At 52.2% G+C, this 18077-nt stretch overlaps 6 protein-coding genes across 6 annotated transcripts; 2 read left to right on the top strand and 4 right to left on the bottom strand.

Moving 5' to 3' along the window:
* Positions 1 to 123: 123 nt before the first annotated feature.
* Positions 124 to 1144, bottom strand: J4E82_007221 (uncharacterized protein; the record flags this gene model as incomplete). The annotated part of the gene is made up of 3 exons (XM_051733468.1): positions 124 to 324; positions 385 to 850; positions 903 to 1144. The coding sequence occupies 3 exons, from the start codon at positions 1142 to 1144 to the stop codon at positions 124 to 126; spliced, it is 909 nt and encodes a 302-aa protein (XP_051586791.1).
* Positions 1145 to 2405: 1261 nt separating this feature from the next.
* Positions 2406 to 3317, top strand: J4E82_007220 (uncharacterized protein; the record flags this gene model as incomplete). Its single annotated transcript, XM_051733467.1, has 1 exon — positions 2406 to 3317. The coding sequence occupies one exon, from the start codon at positions 2406 to 2408 to the stop codon at positions 3315 to 3317; it is 912 nt and encodes a 303-aa protein (XP_051586790.1).
* A 299-nt stretch (positions 3318 to 3616) lies between these two features.
* On the bottom strand, positions 3617 to 5160 carry J4E82_007219 (uncharacterized protein; the record flags this gene model as incomplete). Its single annotated transcript, XM_051733466.1, has 4 exons — positions 3617 to 3673; positions 3730 to 4862; positions 4909 to 5064; positions 5118 to 5160. The coding sequence occupies 4 exons, from the start codon at positions 5158 to 5160 to the stop codon at positions 3617 to 3619; spliced, it is 1389 nt and encodes a 462-aa protein (XP_051586789.1).
* A 2158-nt stretch (positions 5161 to 7318) lies between these two features.
* On the top strand, positions 7319 to 9095 carry J4E82_007218 (uncharacterized protein; the record flags this gene model as incomplete). The annotated part of the gene is made up of 2 exons (XM_051733465.1): positions 7319 to 7772; positions 7831 to 9095. The coding sequence occupies 2 exons, from the start codon at positions 7319 to 7321 to the stop codon at positions 9093 to 9095; spliced, it is 1719 nt and encodes a 572-aa protein (XP_051586788.1).
* Positions 9096 to 9697: 602 nt separating this feature from the next.
* Positions 9698 to 12783, bottom strand: J4E82_007217 (uncharacterized protein; the record flags this gene model as incomplete). The annotated part of the gene is made up of 2 exons (XM_051733464.1): positions 9698 to 12500; positions 12548 to 12783. 2 exons carry the CDS (start codon positions 12781 to 12783, stop codon positions 9698 to 9700), a joined length of 3039 nt encoding a protein of 1012 aa, XP_051586787.1.
* Positions 12784 to 15956: 3173 nt separating this feature from the next.
* On the bottom strand, positions 15957 to 16704 carry J4E82_007216 (uncharacterized protein; the record flags this gene model as incomplete). The annotated part of the gene is made up of 3 exons (XM_051733463.1): positions 15957 to 16198; positions 16249 to 16569; positions 16653 to 16704. The coding sequence occupies 3 exons, from the start codon at positions 16702 to 16704 to the stop codon at positions 15957 to 15959; spliced, it is 615 nt and encodes a 204-aa protein (XP_051586786.1).
* Positions 16705 to 18077: the final 1373 nt, after the last annotated feature.

Below are 18077 nucleotides of genomic sequence, written 5' to 3'. Positions count from 1 at the left end.
AAGATCATAAAGAACCACCACAATGCATGATAATATACATTTTTCATTATTACTATTCAATTAAGAGCACGATATGTAGTCTTTAAGTTCAACTCCGCGAGGCTGCTCACGGGTGATAGACAACTAGGCCCTCGCTGCGGGCTGCGAGAGCGTGCTTCCACCATCAGGGTACATGACCTGCTCGTTGTAGAATACACCACCTGGTCCAGCCAGCATGAGAACCGTCGCAGCCATATCAGTATCAGCACCAGGTCGACCCGCAGGGTTGCTCATGCCAGATTCGATGCGGCTCTTGTTGTCCTCATCGGAAGAGCCTGTGGTCATCTGAATGTGGTGTTAGCTCAAACAATGTACTGGTAAGCTGTATGGAGTAAGGCTACATACCTCGCTTGGGAAGACACCAGGAGCGATAGTGTTCACCCGAACCTTGGTACCAACAAAGGTTGTTGCAAGCATGCGGCTCAGATGTGTGGCGGCTGCCTTGCTAGACGCGTAAGAAAACTGGCCGTTGCTGCTACCCTTCATGTACCCTGAGATACTGCTAACGTTGATGACCTGTGAGGTGTATCCAGGAGTCACCTGGCCACCCTTGGCCAAGAGAGGCAAGAAGGTCATTGACATCCAGAAGATGCTTCCGACGTTAGTCTTCATGGTGTCAGCCCAGTTCTCGGGCTGGGACTTGAGGAAATGGTCAGAGATGGCTTGGGCGTCCTCCATGTTTGGCTGGCCGTTTGCGGAAAACTTGGTGTTGTCATCACGAGCGATACCAGCGTTGTTGACCAGAATTTGGATTCCCTTTGGCTCTTTTTGACACATCTCGTCGTAAAGACGCTTGACATCATCCTTTTCGCTGGGTAGTGTTAGCGCCGCACTCTCCACAAATCGGACATGATTGTGCTTACCTGACATCTGCTTGGAGAGGAATAATCTGGCCTGGACCGCCACCTCCATACAGCTCCTCCGTCTTCTTCAAAACTTCATCGCGTCTTGATGTGATGTATACTTTCGCACCGTTTGCGACCAGCGCTTGTGTGATCATCAGACCGATACCAGTTCCTCCACCAGTAACGAGAGCGGTGACGTGGGAAACATCGAAGAGCTTGGAGCCCTTGAGGTCCTCGGTGTTGGCCTTGCCGTTACCCATATTTCTGATGATTTGGTACGTAGTCCTTGGGATGAATTGATTTGTTCGTATTGTGGACGTGATAGATTTGGTAGCTGTGGGAAGGTTTCTTGAGAAGAGTCTGAGCATGTTGAAATATGGTTGTAATGTCTGCTTCCTTTATGCGATTTAAAGGTGGATGAGCGATGTCACCGTTCGCATGCGAACATGATGACGTTGAGACGACGCATGAGTACTCCAAGATGGGGTCCAATGAATTAAGCACTGGCGCGACGGGTCGATGCATACTATGAGCGCATGCAATTATTGAAATCCTATATTCCCCATAATGGAAGCGCAAGCCACCAACAAATAGCATACCTTAGCATCGACTAATGCTTGTAGAACGGCAATCACGGCCAGGAGCGAGCTAAGGCCAGATGCAATGCCAGATGCCAGATGCAACGCCAGATACCAGATGCAACTAAATGTGCTGGACACTGTTGCTTGCCTCGGCTGTGTAAAGACGAAGTGCATATGCCCTACGATCAAAACTACCATTGATTTGGACGACTACAGGCGCTGTGAAGCTATCTTTGCTGCACCATATGCAAAGCCACATGGCTTCAGTTGTCCCTAGGCATGGCGACGAGACGCATCCAATGCAACAGAGTAGATACGATAAAAATTAATGTCCAGATCAACTCCATGTACAGGCAATGCCACATTGTAGATGTCTAAAGGCTGAACAAAATGTGATGGTGTCGAGGCTGCCACACATCTGCGGCTATGACGCAATCATCAGTCCGAATCATCTCCACGCCGTCGCTGGGCGCTCGGCCCATGGCCTTTGTGACCATGGCTTAGAAACCACGCGAACTGTTACAAACCACCATCTTAACCACTAGAACATCGTACGCGCATTATTAAATGGTTATACTCGGCACGCAATACGTGTATTTTGTCAGCATATGAGCGATCATTGGACGACAGGGATTTAGTAATACAGTCTTGGCCTCGGGAATAGAGCTATGGCATCATCGCCACAGAGATGTCGAATGAGGGGAAACATCGGCGGATGAAGGGCGACCTGACGCCTCAAACAGTAGGAATCATTTCTAATCGCGTAGGCGTATATAACAGCATCCAATCTGTACATGTTCCAGATTCATACTCAGACAGCTTACTGCACAGCCATTGATTCAGCAAACCACCATTTTCCTCCACGATTTTGCCTTTGCAACCTCTCGACAGTATAGTCTCTACTTCAATTGCGAACGAACCTAGCAATCCAGCTACCACAATGACGACCACCGCGCCCCTCCCCACGCCCGCACACCAACTCTCCAACCCAACGCCTACTTCGAACAACACCACCTCTTCCGACGTCAATTATCAAGGCCTACCCATTCCTCGCGGCCCCGTCACAGCATCGCTATCTTTTTACAAAGCCCCAGAGGATGGTGCGCCACCACACAACTACGTCGAGCCGCTTCCAGGCGTGCCACAACGGAATTGGGGAGATGCATGGACCGAGGTCGAGCTCAACGATCTACGAGGCCAAGAGCATAAGTTTACGCTAGACAACAACGCCTTCGACACATACCAGAATATTAAGAGCGGGCTCAACAGGGATGGGTTTGAAGACGACGACACAATAAAACGCGTGTATTACCCAGAGGTGGAGAATCTACTCTTGAAGAACGTACAAGGCGCACAAAGAGTGCTTCTCTTCGATCACACAATCCGCCGACCGACTGGCAACCGAAACCCCGTTCAACGCGTACATATCGACCAGACACCTTCCTCAGCCGCTGAACGAGTCAAGCTGCACTTGCCTGACGAAGCCGAGCAACTCCTACAAGGTCGTTACCGCATCATCAACGTTTGGCGTCCCCTCAACGGACCTGTCATGGGCAGCCCACTTGCAGTCGCCGATAGTCAAACAGTGCGCGATGGCGATCTGGTACCCATCGAGCATCGCTATCCCAATCGCAACGGCCAGACCGCAGCTGTAGCATATAACCCAGGGCAGAAGTGGTACTATTGGTCTGGCATGAAGAACGAGGACCGTCTGCTTCTCAAATGTTTTGACAGCGACGAGACCGTAGGCCAGTGGGGACGCGTACCACACACAGCTTTTACAGACCCTCGCACACCGGAGGGCGCGGTTGGCAGGGAGAGTATTGAGGTTAGGGCGCTGGTATTTGGATGAGCGCACTGTACTTTTCTTCCTTAGTCACGGTTTTTTTAGCCCTTCAGTTTTAGCCTTGCTCGTTAGACGTGTGTTTACGAATTTAATCTGTTTGTCTTGTTCAGCAGACGTTCAATGATAAACCTCTTCTGCGCAGATTGCATTGATGAAGTCATATGATTCACAATAGCTACTTAAAAGAACGTGATATGTGCTAAAGGTAAACAGCGAATATCGAGTCAAAGTGTGTTGAAACACCATGTGAGAATATCGCCATAGAGACTGTTGAAGTCGTTTATGACTCAGCGAAGTGTAGATCTTCAATAATCGTCTCCTCGGGAGATGACCTCCTTACAGTTGGGCCGGAGTAGCACAGTCTGTTGGACATACTGAGTCAGTTGGGACATATAACTTGGGAAGAAGCATAACTTACGTGTTCAAATTGTGCAATGAAGGAGCCAGGAACATCTACAAGCGGCGCATATGCTTCGACGATGCCACTGTTGACTAGCGTTCGCATGCCGAGATGATACTTTTCAACACCAGGCAAACGCTCAAGTTGACGGCGTGCGAAGACCAGAGTCCCAAAGTTCTGGTCAATGGTCTTCAGGAGCGACTTCGCAGATGTGTGGTGGAGCCCAGTGGCACTGACATGCTCGTTGCGTCCGTAGCCATAAACGCCAACATCGTCATGAAGATAGGCCTTGCCCGTGCTGCCGAAGGTTTCGATGGCGAAGATGTCGCCTTCCTCCATACATTGAGTGGTCTTGGTCTTGACGAAGGGAACTTGTTTGTCACCATGGATGTGATAACGTAGGATGTTGTGGCCAGTGATGTTGCGCACAGCCTTCACTGGAATGGTCTTCCCTTTGATTTCCACTTCATAACTCTCCATCACCTCTTGAATCATCTCACTGATGTGATCGATTCTCGCATCGATTCCGGCTTCTTTCAAGCCTGTGTTGGTAGCCGCCTTGACAGATGCCAATAGATTGTCATAAATTGGATTGGCTGCCACAGTGAAAGCGCTGTCCACGATTCTGCCATTGACATGAACACCAAAGTCGACTTTCAACACGTCGTCATGCTGAAGAAAGACTTCCTTGGCACCGGCGTTGGGCGTCCAATGCGCACCTACATTGTTTAAGCACAACCCGGTCGGGAAGGCAAGGCCGGCTTTCAGTGCATCTCCAGTCTCAAGACCCTCGTGGCCGACAAGTGCGCGAACACTATCGTCAATCTCTTCGGCAAGGCGAGTCATAGACATGCCGGGCTTCGCGATCGTCTGTGCATAGTGGCGGACCTGGCGGTGGACCTCGGCAGCTTTTCGATAGTCCTTTAGGAAGTCATTGTCCATGTTATCCACGGCGGCTAAATGACGAAGTTCGCCAACTGTAGTGCGCTTCAGGTTGTCATCTCTGATGATATACTCAACGATCTGCCCTTCCGGATACTGTCGACCAAGGAACAAATCAGTGAGGGGTACCCTGGGAGGTGCCGTCTGCTGTTTTTGTGACACTTTCTTGGTCTTCTTCTTGTTGTTGCGCTTTCTTTTCTTCTTTGCGCCTTGAGCAGTTAGTCTTAGCATGACACTCGCTTGGCATCAGCTCACCATCGTTGTTCTTTACGTCAGCTCCAAGCTTCGCGATATCGTCATCGTTGTCGTCGCTGTCTTCATCTTGACCTTCGAGAACGCCCTTAAGCAGTCCAGTCGCCGCAGCTGATTTAGGTGGATTGATAATAGCGATTGCAGCGTCTGCTGAGGACCCTGAAGAGTGTCAGCATGTCTGTCGTTCCTTCATCCTATTCGAGTTTACTGACCATTAGGACCTTGACGATGATCTTCTGGAGATTTGGACCCCATGACTCTTTCAAAGCGATGGTCATCAAGTTTTCAAAGCGCTGTTGGTGTCGGTGTTGGTGATCAGTGGTGCGACGGGAAGCTGAAGGCTGGATGCCTTGGTGAAAGTGGGGTCCAACAACACTATACCCTTCTGGTCACTGCCCCACGGTGCTCCGTTGCGCACGACCAGCATGCATTCAGCGCTCAAGATCGCCCAATCTGGATGGCTACCGCTCCATGACAAACAAAACATCTCTGGGTTGGTCCACAGTCAACGTGTTCAACTTCCTTGATCTTCAGGCTGTCAGGCACTCATCTTTGCTGGTTGCTGGCCATACCTACATACCTTTAGGCCTGTATTCTACTTTGACGAACTACATCACCGAGCAGGACAATCGCAAAATCCTTCACTTGCCTGTTTAATGGTAACAAGCGAATTTCGATACTCGTAAAATGTTAGGGATTGAACACCCAGTTCTGGTTGAAATTCAAAGATACCCTAACCTCAAAACCACAATGTGCTACAACGCATCTGAAACGATATCAGCCGCCCCAGGTTGGACAACCATTTCCCAAACAGTCAATTCCTTCGGCTTTGCCTGTTAATCGCTCGATTTTGACTGTGTCTCCAGCTCTAGTCAAGGAATATCTAGGGTGACTTTTTCTGTGTCGGTCCGTGAGGGGATTTCTCGCGTACCTACAACACAAGGACTTGATTCAGGAAAGGTTGACTAGAAACGGTAGTTGCACCTACCGATGACTTTGCTCGCTCTGGGCTCGTTATGACGATCCAAGACTTCGATGGGATTCCACTTGTAGCAACTTGACTTGGTTGGTCCCCTTCCGACAAAAAGGGTGCAGATACACTGCCACATTGTGCGATTGTCAGGTCGGTGAGCATGGACAACGGTAGAATATGCTCGCGAGAAATTTTGAAAGGACATGCTCAAAGACACACACCTGGAGTATTGATCTTTATACCCAGCATGAGTCACGACTGATGACCAGATGTGAGTCGCACTGGAGTACTTCTAGCGACTGTACAAACGGTTGCACAAGCACAGTTGAAAGATTGGTATCAGCGGCATAGGCGATAAGTAGACCAACAAGTCAATGTACTACAACGTTCCATCACCGGCCTCAGCGTATGTCGATCCATCCGTCGAGTTGTTCGGCTGTTTACACAGAGCCGCAGGTTCCCTCAAAGACCCGTACCCTGCCAGCTTACATGTTACACATAATATGGGGAGACGAGTTTTGCACCGTGTCTGCCTTCATAAGAAGTAATAGCTGATGAAAGTGCCAGATACCGGACATCTACGTTGGTGACCTCGATCGCTTATCGCTGTAAGACGGATGGTAGAGTGGCTATCGTGGTTGAAAAACATAACGTGTGCTTTGCAGCCGTTGGTATGGACCCTGCGAATATAGACGACGGATGTGAGGTGGTCATGTCGAACATCCCGGCCGACAAGCCTGAAAGGCAGGTGAGTAGAGCGGAGTTGCCGAGGATGACTGTTCATGTGTCGCCAAGACGTTGTTGTGCACTTGTCATACGAGAACGCCACCAAAAAGACCTCTCATTTCTCGCAACCACCACACTCAATCACCACACAACCATCACCAACCTGGTCATATTGTCAGGTCAAGATGCGCCCAGCTCGTGTTCTGTGCATGGCCTGCAGCAAGTCTACAGTAACGTCATTCGTATATGGCATGGCTACACTGCTCAGTCATGGTCAGAGTCACCTTTTCAATAAAGGCAAGGGCAGTGCAGCCCTTTATCCTTCTCAGGCGCCCCATTCACCCCTGGCGGCGACTAGTCTGCCACGAGCCGCATGGACCCAAAGATAGACGGCTCAATGCCGCTAAACGTCTAGACTTTTCGCGGGATTGGCTGACTCGCATCGCGTCAATAACATGATTGGTCGAGAGAGTCGGACCCTGGAAGAGGCGCAAGGCTGCATCGATCGCTTAAGGGGAAACGAAATGTAACTCTGCACAGTTTGCACGACCGGTGAGCTAGCCGTGTCGTTGTTCGGCTTGACGGCGCGGTGCTTGATGGTGTTTAAGATGAGAGCGTTGTCCTGATGTTTGGAGATAGCCCTACAAACTTTGCTAATCTCTAATATTCGCGTTTCGCGACCCACGATCGTTTACCTTCGCAGCACGTAGCATCATGGCTGCCCGATTCGTCTTTATGGCGGTCGCTAATGCCGCTATTGCACGGGCACAGTTATTCTCTGATGACTTTTACACTACTACCACTCGTTCCGCTTCAGCATACTGGACATACACTTCTCGTTTCGTGGAATCCGTGTCTGAGAGTTTGTATACAAACTATGACGACAGTGTGACCACTGATAGCTATACCGTAACCCGCACCGTGAAGGACGAGGCCACCCCCACGATCTCACCATACTCGACCACTTCCGAATATGGCTACTACAACGATGATCTCCAGATCGTGTACGCTTACTACACTACCAGTGCAGTGGCAGAGTCCGATCTCGAGCCTGATTATTATGATTACTATGCGACTACAACGGCGGCTTCGACGACAACTACAATCACGAGCATTGATTTCAGCATGCCGGTCACCATGGTGGCACCCGCCTCGTGCCCTACACCATGTAAGTAAAACATTCCCTGTCCAAGTCTTCGAAATACTGATTCTGAGTGCCTCCCTAGTCACCGTAACTACTTCCGCCTCTGTGGATATTCCGACCCAGGTAGCCGCACAAATCTCGCCAACTTCGGTTGAGACGTACTCAAGCAGCACTACCTACGACAATACCGTCTACGTTTGGGAGACATGGTATCTATCTGAGAGCGCCGCGCCATTTACCACAACATCGGACTACTACTACTCATACTACATTGCGGATTGCAGCACGCCTCCAGCAGCTTATCGCACTGGTTCCTCTTCCGGCGGTGCAAGTGGTGGCAGCTTGAACAACGACGATGATGATAGCTCATACGATTCGTGCTATTATTACTACTGCACCTCTCGCCTTCGCGTATATATCATCATCATTGCAACTGTAATTCCCGGTCTCTTCCTTCTTGGATTCCTCGAATCTTGGTTCTGGTTCCGCCGCCTCATGCTCGGCAAGAGTGCCATGCGATTTGGTACATGCTGCTGGGTACTCATCTCACTCTGGGTGCTCTGCTTCACTCGTATGCAAGATCGTCGTAGTGCTGAAGATCAGAAGCTATTGGCTGAGAAGTGGAAGAATATGGGTAGTGGCGCAGCCTTCAAGGCCTGGTGGAAATGGGGATTTCGTCATCGGTACCCAGAGCAGTTGTTGGGTCAGTTCAGCAAGACAACTGTTGGTATTGTACCACCCGGCCAGCCGTTGTATCCAGCCATGGCGCAAACACCAGGTGCTTTCCAGCCTGCTATGTCTGGTGGCGGTGCTCTGCAGCCCGTCCCTGGTGCTCCAGGCCAGGTCTACTACTATGGCCCTCCACCTCCAGGTTGGGTTCAAGCACCAAATGGGGGCTTTGTGCCACCACAAGGCTATATGTATCCTCCTCCCCAGCAAGCCGGCTACTATGGCGACATGACCAAAGATGGAACGGTCGTTTCACAGTCTCCTGTTTCCGCCATGAGTCACCCACAATCGCAAAACCAGACGGAAAATGTGTCGCCTATGGCCCCTCAAGCCCCTCAGCCAACCTATTCCGCTCCTCAGAATGCCGCGCACACGCCAACGCCGTATGGTGCCCCACCAAATGTAGGAACTCCGCTAGCAGGAGCTCCAAGTCCTCCACCCCAAGGCCCTCTGCCGGCATCCCCACCTCAAGCTGCAGGACAGGGAGCACCGCAGATCCCACCAGTGGTAGTGAGTGATGCTTCAGCAGATGACTCAGCCAGACAACAGGCCACTGCACCTGCTGCAGCTAGTGCTCCCCCAAAGAACGATCGAAATGACAGAGATTTGTATGAGTAGGCTTATTGGTCAACTCGACGTAGCAGTCTTTAATGAGTCAAGAACCGTATAGCGCAGATGGCGAAGAGAAGACAGACACAGCTTTAGCATAGATTTCCTTGAGCATTACGCGTGCAGATACCCCAGCTCGGAGTCATTTTCTCTACGTTGTCTATGAGATAGATGTAATCAACAATATAGTATGTGCATTATTAAGACCACACGTTTCTTCTTTCGCTACCTCGTGACTTATCAGTTGTGCTTAACATCATCATCACAGGAGGCAAGAGGTGCAGAGTGACCGATTCATGGTGTATTAGATGCATTGGATTGGAAAAGTGGTATCGATTCTTGTATTCCGACCAAGGAAAGTATAAGAGGTAGCGCACGAAGGCGTGTGAAGAAACCGATCTACGCAAGCAAAGGCTATGCAAGACACCTTGTAAAAAGGAAAGAAGCATGGAAGGAAGAAAGACTCCGACATGCCTGGCTCCAGCGTCCAGACATCGAGCAAAGAAACAGGAAAGAAAGAAGTAAAGAAACAAAGCTTCTTCTCCGACAAAACATTATCGTACAACGCCATCAAATGCGTAAAAGTGTGGTATGAAGTCTTCATGTTGCCATTAGAATCCGTACTGTCGTCTAGTCGTGGTTCTTGGTCTGCGTCCACCAGAGCCGGGTCCAATGTCAATGCTCTGCAACTCCAAGCTGAGTGCCATGTCCTCGTTCTGTGCGCCGTAGCCACCGCCATTCATATCGATGGGTACCTTGGCGGGAATGGGTGGAGCTGCGACACTATGCCTCTGGGTACCGCGTCTGTCATAGCTAGGACTGCTGCCGTAGCTGTTGGGATTGTCGCGTTCGCGGAGAACCTGTCTGTCTGGTAGGTTGTACTGCGGTGGCGTATCGTAGGCAGATACAGGACGTTGTTGGTCTCGCCTTGTAGGCCTGCTACGTGCTGTAGAACTAGGAGGCGCATTGTGTTGACTCTGGCTTGCAAGGACCAACGCGCCTGCATTGACAGGTGAGTTGTAATCGTTGTTGAAGTCATGTCTCGTAGTGACTAGCGCATTGCTGTTGTCAAAGTTCATGCTAGCTGCATGGCGGATGCGTTCTCTGTCAGCGCGCTCGCGCTGGTATCGTTCCTCACGTTGCATGGCGGCCTCGAGATCTCTGCTACCGTTAAGCTGCGCTCTGCTGCGAGGAGCTTTTTCCTTCACTGTGCCCTTGGGTACTGGCTCGGGTGCCCAGTTGTCGACAGGCAGATGGTCCGACGCATCGACAACGCGACCACTGAATGTGACAATCTGACCCTTGTCGTTGTACTCCATGCGGCTACCTGGTCGTTCCAGCTCGTCATCCGAAGGTATTGGAGACTTGGACATTCTGGGGTTGTAGACATCGAAACTGTCGGGATTGAATGCTACTCCAGAAAGTCTTCGTTCACTTGTGTCTTCCCTCGCGGGTGGTGGGCGAGGTGACACCGACTTGCGGGTCGGCATGCTTCGCGCAGGCATCCTAGATGAGCGATCGGTAACCGGGTTCGGAGAGTAACGGTCCATATCCGGGTTGGGAGAGTAGCGGTCCATAGCTGGATTGGGAGAGTATCGCGGGTTCACACCAGGACTTGTAGCACGAGGCTTGACAATTGGAGTGGGGTCGTAAACAGGAGGTGACATCTGGCGAGGCTGTTCGGGCGGGTCATGGGGATAGTAGTCGTTGGATTGGTACGCAGAATGATGGACCAACTCTTGTGACTGGACGGGTGCCTCAAATTGTGTGATGGCCCGATACTCGGCCGGCTCCGAATAGTGGCGCAATTGCGGCGGTGTCTCATACGAAGGAGGAGCTTCGTAAGGTGGCGCCTCGATCTCTTGCCTCACCGGGTTCAGCCCAGCAATGAGACTGGTTGGCAGCGCCGGTAGTTCCTGTCGCAGTGTTTCCTGTCTTAGTGGGGACGGCACCATAGCATCACGAGATACGGGACGACTTGAGCCCTGTGTTGGCATGCGAGGGTGAGTGTACCGTCGTTCAGAAGGTTGTCGAGGTGCGTAGTGATCGGGCTCATATTGCTGAGGCTGCATATCGTAGCTGTAGGGAAGTGAATCTCCTCTCGACCTTGATGCAAAGCTGAGTGGCGCTGGGCCGTCGTTGCGGTAACGGTCAGAGCTCTCTTGGTTAGGGTGAGGCAAGGTGCTGGCATTGCGCTTGTGCATGGGCGGCGGTGGCGGCATGTCATCCTCGTCTTCCACCATGGGCTGCATGGCACTACGTCTGCGATGCGTAGGGCTTTCGTCGTGTAGGGGCGGTGCCTCGATGAATCGCTGACCATAGTATTGGTCGACTGGAGAAGCCTGCTCCTGAGGATGCTCGCGGCTACGACTGCTTCGCAGGGGCGCAACCTGGTATGTCGGATCTTGGTACTGGTCTTGCGCGTACGACTGAGGTGGCTGAACTGGCCGAGCTGGCTGCGGGGCCGGCTCAATCCGTTGAGGCTCATGCTGCTGGTGCTGAAGCAACTGTTGCTGGAGATACTCAATCTGCTTCTGCTGCTCTTGTAGTTTTTGCTGTTGTGCCGGGGACTCATAGGTGTGCTGCGTCGGGACCGTTGGGGCCGAGTGAGAATGTACTGGCTCGGGGTGTTGCAACGCTTGGGTTCTTGGAGATTGACCATCTTCCTGAGACATCCTCCTCTGCTCCGAGTGCCTGATGCGTTGTGGTAGAGGATCAATCGGCTTCACTTCATATGGCTTGGGGGCAGCATAGGACATGTCGAAGCTCTCTTCCCTCGCCATAGGCATCCTCTGGGCCGACGAGCGTGGATTCGGAGGTGTGCTGTACGACGCATGCGGCGCGGGACGCTGTGGGGTGATCTGGCTCGACGTAGACGCGGGGTTTAGGGGGGAGGATTCTGGCACAGGCCTGCGTGAAGGTGCATCCGACTGGGTCCGGTGTGCTGGTGACGGGTCAGTTGGTGTCCGCTGGTGTCGCGGCGAGCCCAGCTCTCGTGGGCCGGCCCTGACACCCCGCAGTCCTCGTTGTTCTGGAGTATGCACGGGCGATGGTGTGGCGCCTGTCGGGTCGTTGGGGAGCGGACGTCGCTTGACGGGTGCCATCTCGCGCGCTCCACCCACAGCAGCCTTGCCTTCTGGCTTGGCTGACTCTCTCCTTTTCTGCAGTGCTGGCTTTTCGTTCTTCTCGCGGGTATCGTAGTAGGTAATCTCCATCCGGATCTCGCCGGCGTATTTGCCCTTGCAATTGAGGCCGAGCCATTCGTCACTCTGTCCTCCGCCGGGCGTGATGACGGAGTTGAGATTGGCAAAAGCCTCGCCAATCAGCTCCGTCTTCTTGTCGTCGTTGAAGACGGAGACCTTGAGGCGGTTGTAGTCGGGCGAGTCGTGGACGGTGAAGCGCAATTCCTGGTCCCTGCATGTGTCAGCGATGGATTCGAAATATGTCTAAGAGGGACGTACCATTTGGGCGTCTGGCCGCCTCGTTTATCCGTCTTCGTCTTTTTTGCCTCCTTGCCCAACCGGGCAGCGCAGTACGGGTCCTGTTTTCCCATGGTCCTCTTGTTGGGCAGATTTCGGGCGCGGTCCATGATGACAACCAGGGTGCCTATTACCGGCCCGTCGACCGTCATGTCGGAGAAGATGCCTGCTGCATGAGCTCCGCCAAAGTTGGGGAGATTCATCGCCTTGGTCGCCATGCTGCGGCAATGGCCCGGGTGAGGGACTTGGGGCGGGAAGGCGCGTCGAGCGAGAGTGGGCGGTGGGCGTGGATGGCCGCGAGTGCAGCGTCGTTGGCGGCGATAAGGCGCATTCGCTGCAATTGCAAGACGGGGGGGAGGAGGTGAAGCTGCAATGAGGGAGTGAGAGAGAGAGGCGGCGAGGCAAAACAAAAGAGCGACAGTGCAGAAGCAGAGGTTAGGCGTGGATGCAAGATGCAAGCGTGTTTTGGGGTGGATCGGGTTCGCGGGTGTTGTTCTATTCCTATGTTACGCATCCTCATGTGGCTGGCTCCAGCCTCTCCGAGCCCCCGCAGCACCAATCACACGCCCTGAGCCACCATGTGGACCTACCACGCTCTTCCCCGGTCAGATCATTAAGGCTGAAAGGGTCGTCCCTTGCAGACGCGAAGTCTCAAGTTTCTTGTTTAGCCCCATCTCGCTGCGAACGCCTGTCGCGCTATTGTTTGCACTCCTTTGGGGCTATGTCATATTCTGTGGCTGGGCCGGTCAGTCTGCTGCCATCGCCTCACTAACCGCAACACTTGCCGGCTGTAACGGGCTCTCCGGCATGTACACACACGCGTAGCACCCATCTGCAGTACGTACACTGCATCTGGTCCTTGGCCCGCTTTCGCACCCGCCTTGCGTGAGCCTGCAAGACCCCAGCTGTCCGGCTGTATCATCTTCACTCCACGCTCAACCATGCATCTCCAGACAAAACACGTCTACTAAAATCTCACACACCCCCGACTTGGTTGTTCCATGCGCTGCCTCTCTGTGCTACTCGCAGTCCATGCGTCTATTCGATTCTTCTGTGCTAGGTTTGGCGCATGTTCCTATGGAGACGAGGCTCTGCCAGGATACCGTTGATCACCCGGCGCCAATCGTGAGATCACCCCATTGCGATCCCACAGACCCAAATCAGGTCTGCGAAAGATGGCTGGTATCACCGGATTGCGAATTGCCGCCCAACAGCAATACCCCGATTCGCCCGGCATCAAGAAAGATCCTTGATTCATCCATTTTGTGGAGATTGCGCGTGGGATTTTGTCCAAGCTTGGATGCAATACATCCTTCGAGTGACAATTGACATCCAGAAGACATCTAAGCGTGGTGAAGCTTATCTCTGCAGAGATTCCCGAGGTTCCGAATGCTCTTCAGTCGCCTTGATGTTGACATGTGATCCGCGATTGATACTGCAGCTACCCACGCACCTATCGAGTATGTTGAGAGCGTCGCGTCGCGTCATTTCTATGTAAGCAAAAAGATTGTGCAGCCTCCCACACGACTGAGGTTGTTCTAAACGACGATGAACAGTTGGCAAAATGTAGGAGAGTCCTGCACGCGTCCATTATGGGCGTGATGCATATGTGACGTTCCTGTCCCGTGACTGCGCGCGTCCGTGTTCTCGCGACCGCATCGCGCTTGCGCTGGCTGGCTTTGGAGTTGGCAGCCTCGCCACCACGATCCTACCTCCACCTACGATAACCACCCCCAACGTCACCTACCGGCCATATCAGGGCTGCCCGAACCGCCCATGTTACTCCGACCATGTCAACCCACACGCCCTCCCCGCACCGCTTCCTAGCACCCAATCCGCCTTCAACCCAAAAGCTGAAGAAACCTCAATCCGGTCTGCGCAACGCTCTCGCTGTACAAACGCCAGCATCCAGCAAACTAGCGCAGCCGAAATCTGAGCTACCTCTTAAGAAACTGACGCCTGCGAAACGTTTTGTACTTGCGCCGCCACGACCAGCAATTGGAGTCGCCAAGGAGAAGCACGGTGAAGCACACGAGGACACATTCGCCCACTCCACGCCGCTTGCAAAGCCGCGAAGGAAATTCGAGCGGATAGAAAGCATAGAGGAACCGTCTCAATCAAGCCAGTCAGAGCAGGATGAGAATGGTGAGGCTATCATACAGTCCATTGAAGGTGGCGACACACAGCTGGGCCATTGGGTAGAACAAGAAGCAGACCGGGAAGATGAGATGCTTTTCGAATCTGTCCAGATGAACAAGCGTCGTCGCATCTCTCCAGAAAGCTCTCCTTCGCTCCAAGGACTGTCTGAACCCTCTACACCGGTACCCGTATCAAACGCAAAGACGCACCGTTTCAAAGTCCCCCTACCACATACCCCTGCGCCATTTCCTAGCATTGCAGCAGTGACGTCCATGCCAGCAGCTGCACCGCAACGCCCGCATTTCATACTTCCCGCGCTACCTACATCGCCACCAAAGCCCTCCCGGCCGCTCCCTGAGATCTTCTCTCCTTCGCGCAAGAATGGCAAATACATACCCAACGGTCTAGCATCGACAGTGACGAGCTGGATCATAGAGACGGCAAATACTGGTTTTGCTGCGCAGGACAGGAGTGCTATGGTCTGTGGTGGTGATAAGGAGGACGGCGTTAAGTTGCGAGTAAGGGTGACTAACCTGTCGAGAGGCGGGGACCAACCGCAGGAAGATGATAAAGTGGAGTGTTATTCAGGTGGCATCGTCTTTGCACGTGGCAATACCGAGCCTGGCATGTATAACGCTTCGAGAGCAGGGAGTACAGGGGCTGAAGATAGCCCGATAAGAATCTTGCTAGCTGGTCAAGGTGGTGCTAGAGCCTCAGGAGGTGTGCTCGTCAAGACGGGGAGCGTGGTTGGTATTCGCGCACCCATGTGGGAAGTTGATGTTGGAGAGGATAGGTGGACAATGGCCGTGGACTGGGTGCTAATATGAAAGTACGGCAATGATTCTCATTTACGAAGATATGATCGACGAGTTATACCCACATATACGGCAACAATGCGATTCTCTATTTGCAATGTCGTAGATTTGTTTTGAATTGTACAGCAGGTATATGTAAGTACCCACACGTTAGTTCCACTTCGTTCCTGACAACTTCCTGGTGTCCTTGTTTTGTTGTCACAGCGAAATAGACAGTCCTTAGGACATCGTCAAACTGATACCCCCAACCATAATTTCTCTGTCATGGCTCTCTCAATGAGCAAAGGGGGAGCTCGTGGCATCCAAGTGTTTACACTGGGCTCTGCCGTTGTTTGTTCAGAGCTCGGGGCTCGATATTCTAGGTGCCTGTTCACTGCCGCTCTTGGAAAAAGCAATGTTCCCAACACGCTTCATGGATCGTGGGTCGTCCTCAGCATTCAGACCTGGGCCACAAGGTCTTTAATGGTGTTTGCAAGATCTTCTTCAGAAAGATGATCGCCCTCCTCAAGGCCAGCGATGCAGTCATCAACAGGAAAGCCAGCGTACTCGATCAAGCAACGCATACTCTTAGCAAGAAAACGATCGGTTTCATAGTATGGTATTTCTTTATCAGAGGCGATCTCGTTGCTGGAGCTCTCACGACTGCAATGACGCTTTCGCTCGGACATACGTATGGCAACTACTCGTTCCGTCAGTACGTCGATGGCCAGGCAGGTGTACGACACCTACCGCTCACGCCAGCTCTTCTCTTAACCGCGGAGCTCTGTGGCGTTCCGAGTACACCAGGCTCACCAGTGATCTTGATGACACCAGCTTTCTCAAGGGCCAGGAAGACATCATTCACGAGACCGCGCCGAAACCGCATCGCCTGAGTGAAGTCATGACCAAGCTGGATGAAATCAGGCCATTCGTAGTCGTCATGAGCCTCATGCCAATTGAGTACGTTAAGCACACCAAGGCGACCAGCATCAGGCGTGGTGTACGAGACTGGCGCGTCGTTCGAACAAGAAAACTTCAGTGAAGCGGTGACCATGTGGAGAGCCCAATCCGCTGCAGTTGTTAGGCAAAATCCTTTGGAATTATAGAATGGATGCCATGGCAGGTGCAGTCGAGCCCTGGGGGTGGGTGCTCACCTGGTTTGGTGAACCGCGCGCCATCTTGCGTCGCGGAGGTGATGTTCGCCATTCTCCAGTAGCGAGCGCGAAGACGGAGGCGAGATGGATGAGAGGCTCTGCAATGCGGCGTCGAGTGGAGATGTGAGAATCGATGTGGACAGAGGCCTGTCGCCATTTGCACCTTCCCATTTCAAGCAGCGTAAATCATGGGCTTGCGTCGTAGGAGTGACTAGGAAAGAGGGATGAAAACAAGTGAGATAACACTGAATTTTCCAGCTGCACCTCTGCAAAATAGGGTGCAGGACGTCAACTGTGATCAAAGTGTTGCCTGAGTGCCTTTGCAGTGCTTGGCCACATATTGCACTAGAACCATGGTTTGCTCTATCTATATCAATTTTCGCGCCAGATAACGCCTGGAAAACCAACAGGCCTGTAAGGCGGGACAGCTCAGAAATTTTCGACACCTGCTTCATATTTCCAGTATCTCTTGCTCTGCCTCCGTCTTCTCCTATGATGTCTTCGAAATGACTTCGTATCCACCTTCACATACTTCACTGCACTAAATACATAACGCCAAGGCGAACGCCATGTCTTCCAACATCACTCCATGCTGGGCATGTTCTCACCCCAATCCAGAACGCCAAGCAAAATGTCTGGTCTGCTCTCCATCCTCCTCATCGTCATCGTCACCGAGAACACATCTGCTCCGGCCAAACACAACAAAAGCACGTTGGACCCTACCCGCTATCAGTGCCACAAAATTACGAAAAGTATGGCAACGCTACGGCTCCGAGAGAAGCCCAGAATGGGGGGAAGCGCTCGACTTGATAAGAACACTCAACCCAACAAGACGTTGCACATCGCCGCTGAGAGTAGACGCATTCCTCGCAGAACAAAGCCCTCAGATTATCTTGTTGCAAGATAGCGACTATTTCGAAAGGACCCCTGCTATAACTCTCACTTCTGCTTCGTCAACCTCAGTGCCAACTATGAACCTCACTACTTGGCACACATTTGCGCAGAGCGAGTGGTCGACAACTGATGTTCATGTCACAACGACGCAGAGTGAGAAGAAGAAGCATAGAGGAAACAAGATAGATTGTGGGATTTGCAGAGAAGACGTAGAGGTCAATCGGAAGTGGCTTGAGGTCATGGAGGTGGGTATGACGGTCGAGACAAAAGATAAGGCGGAGATGCTCGAGCAAGATGACCATTGTGAGTTTGGAACGATGATGAAAGGCTTGTGTTTGCAAGCCTCCAAACCGTTTCGAGACATCGTCATGTCAGACAGCTGGGCCGACGTGAACACGTGATAAAAAAGAGTGCTAGACACTCCGGGCTGTTCCTAGGTAGCGAAGATCGCTTCTAGTGAGCATCGAAATGATTCTCTGATCCAAAGTAAGCTACACACGTGATCTGACTTCGTTTCTATATGCCTGCTTA

Source organism: Alternaria postmessia (genome assembly GCF_024291825.1).
Source record: "Alternaria postmessia strain BMP 2775 chromosome Unknown scaffold_47, whole genome shotgun sequence".
Lineage (NCBI taxonomy): Eukaryota > Fungi > Ascomycota > Dothideomycetes > Pleosporales > Pleosporaceae > Alternaria > Alternaria postmessia.
Note: the sequence above shows the minus strand (reverse complement) of the source record. Positions and strands in the feature narration are given on the sequence as shown.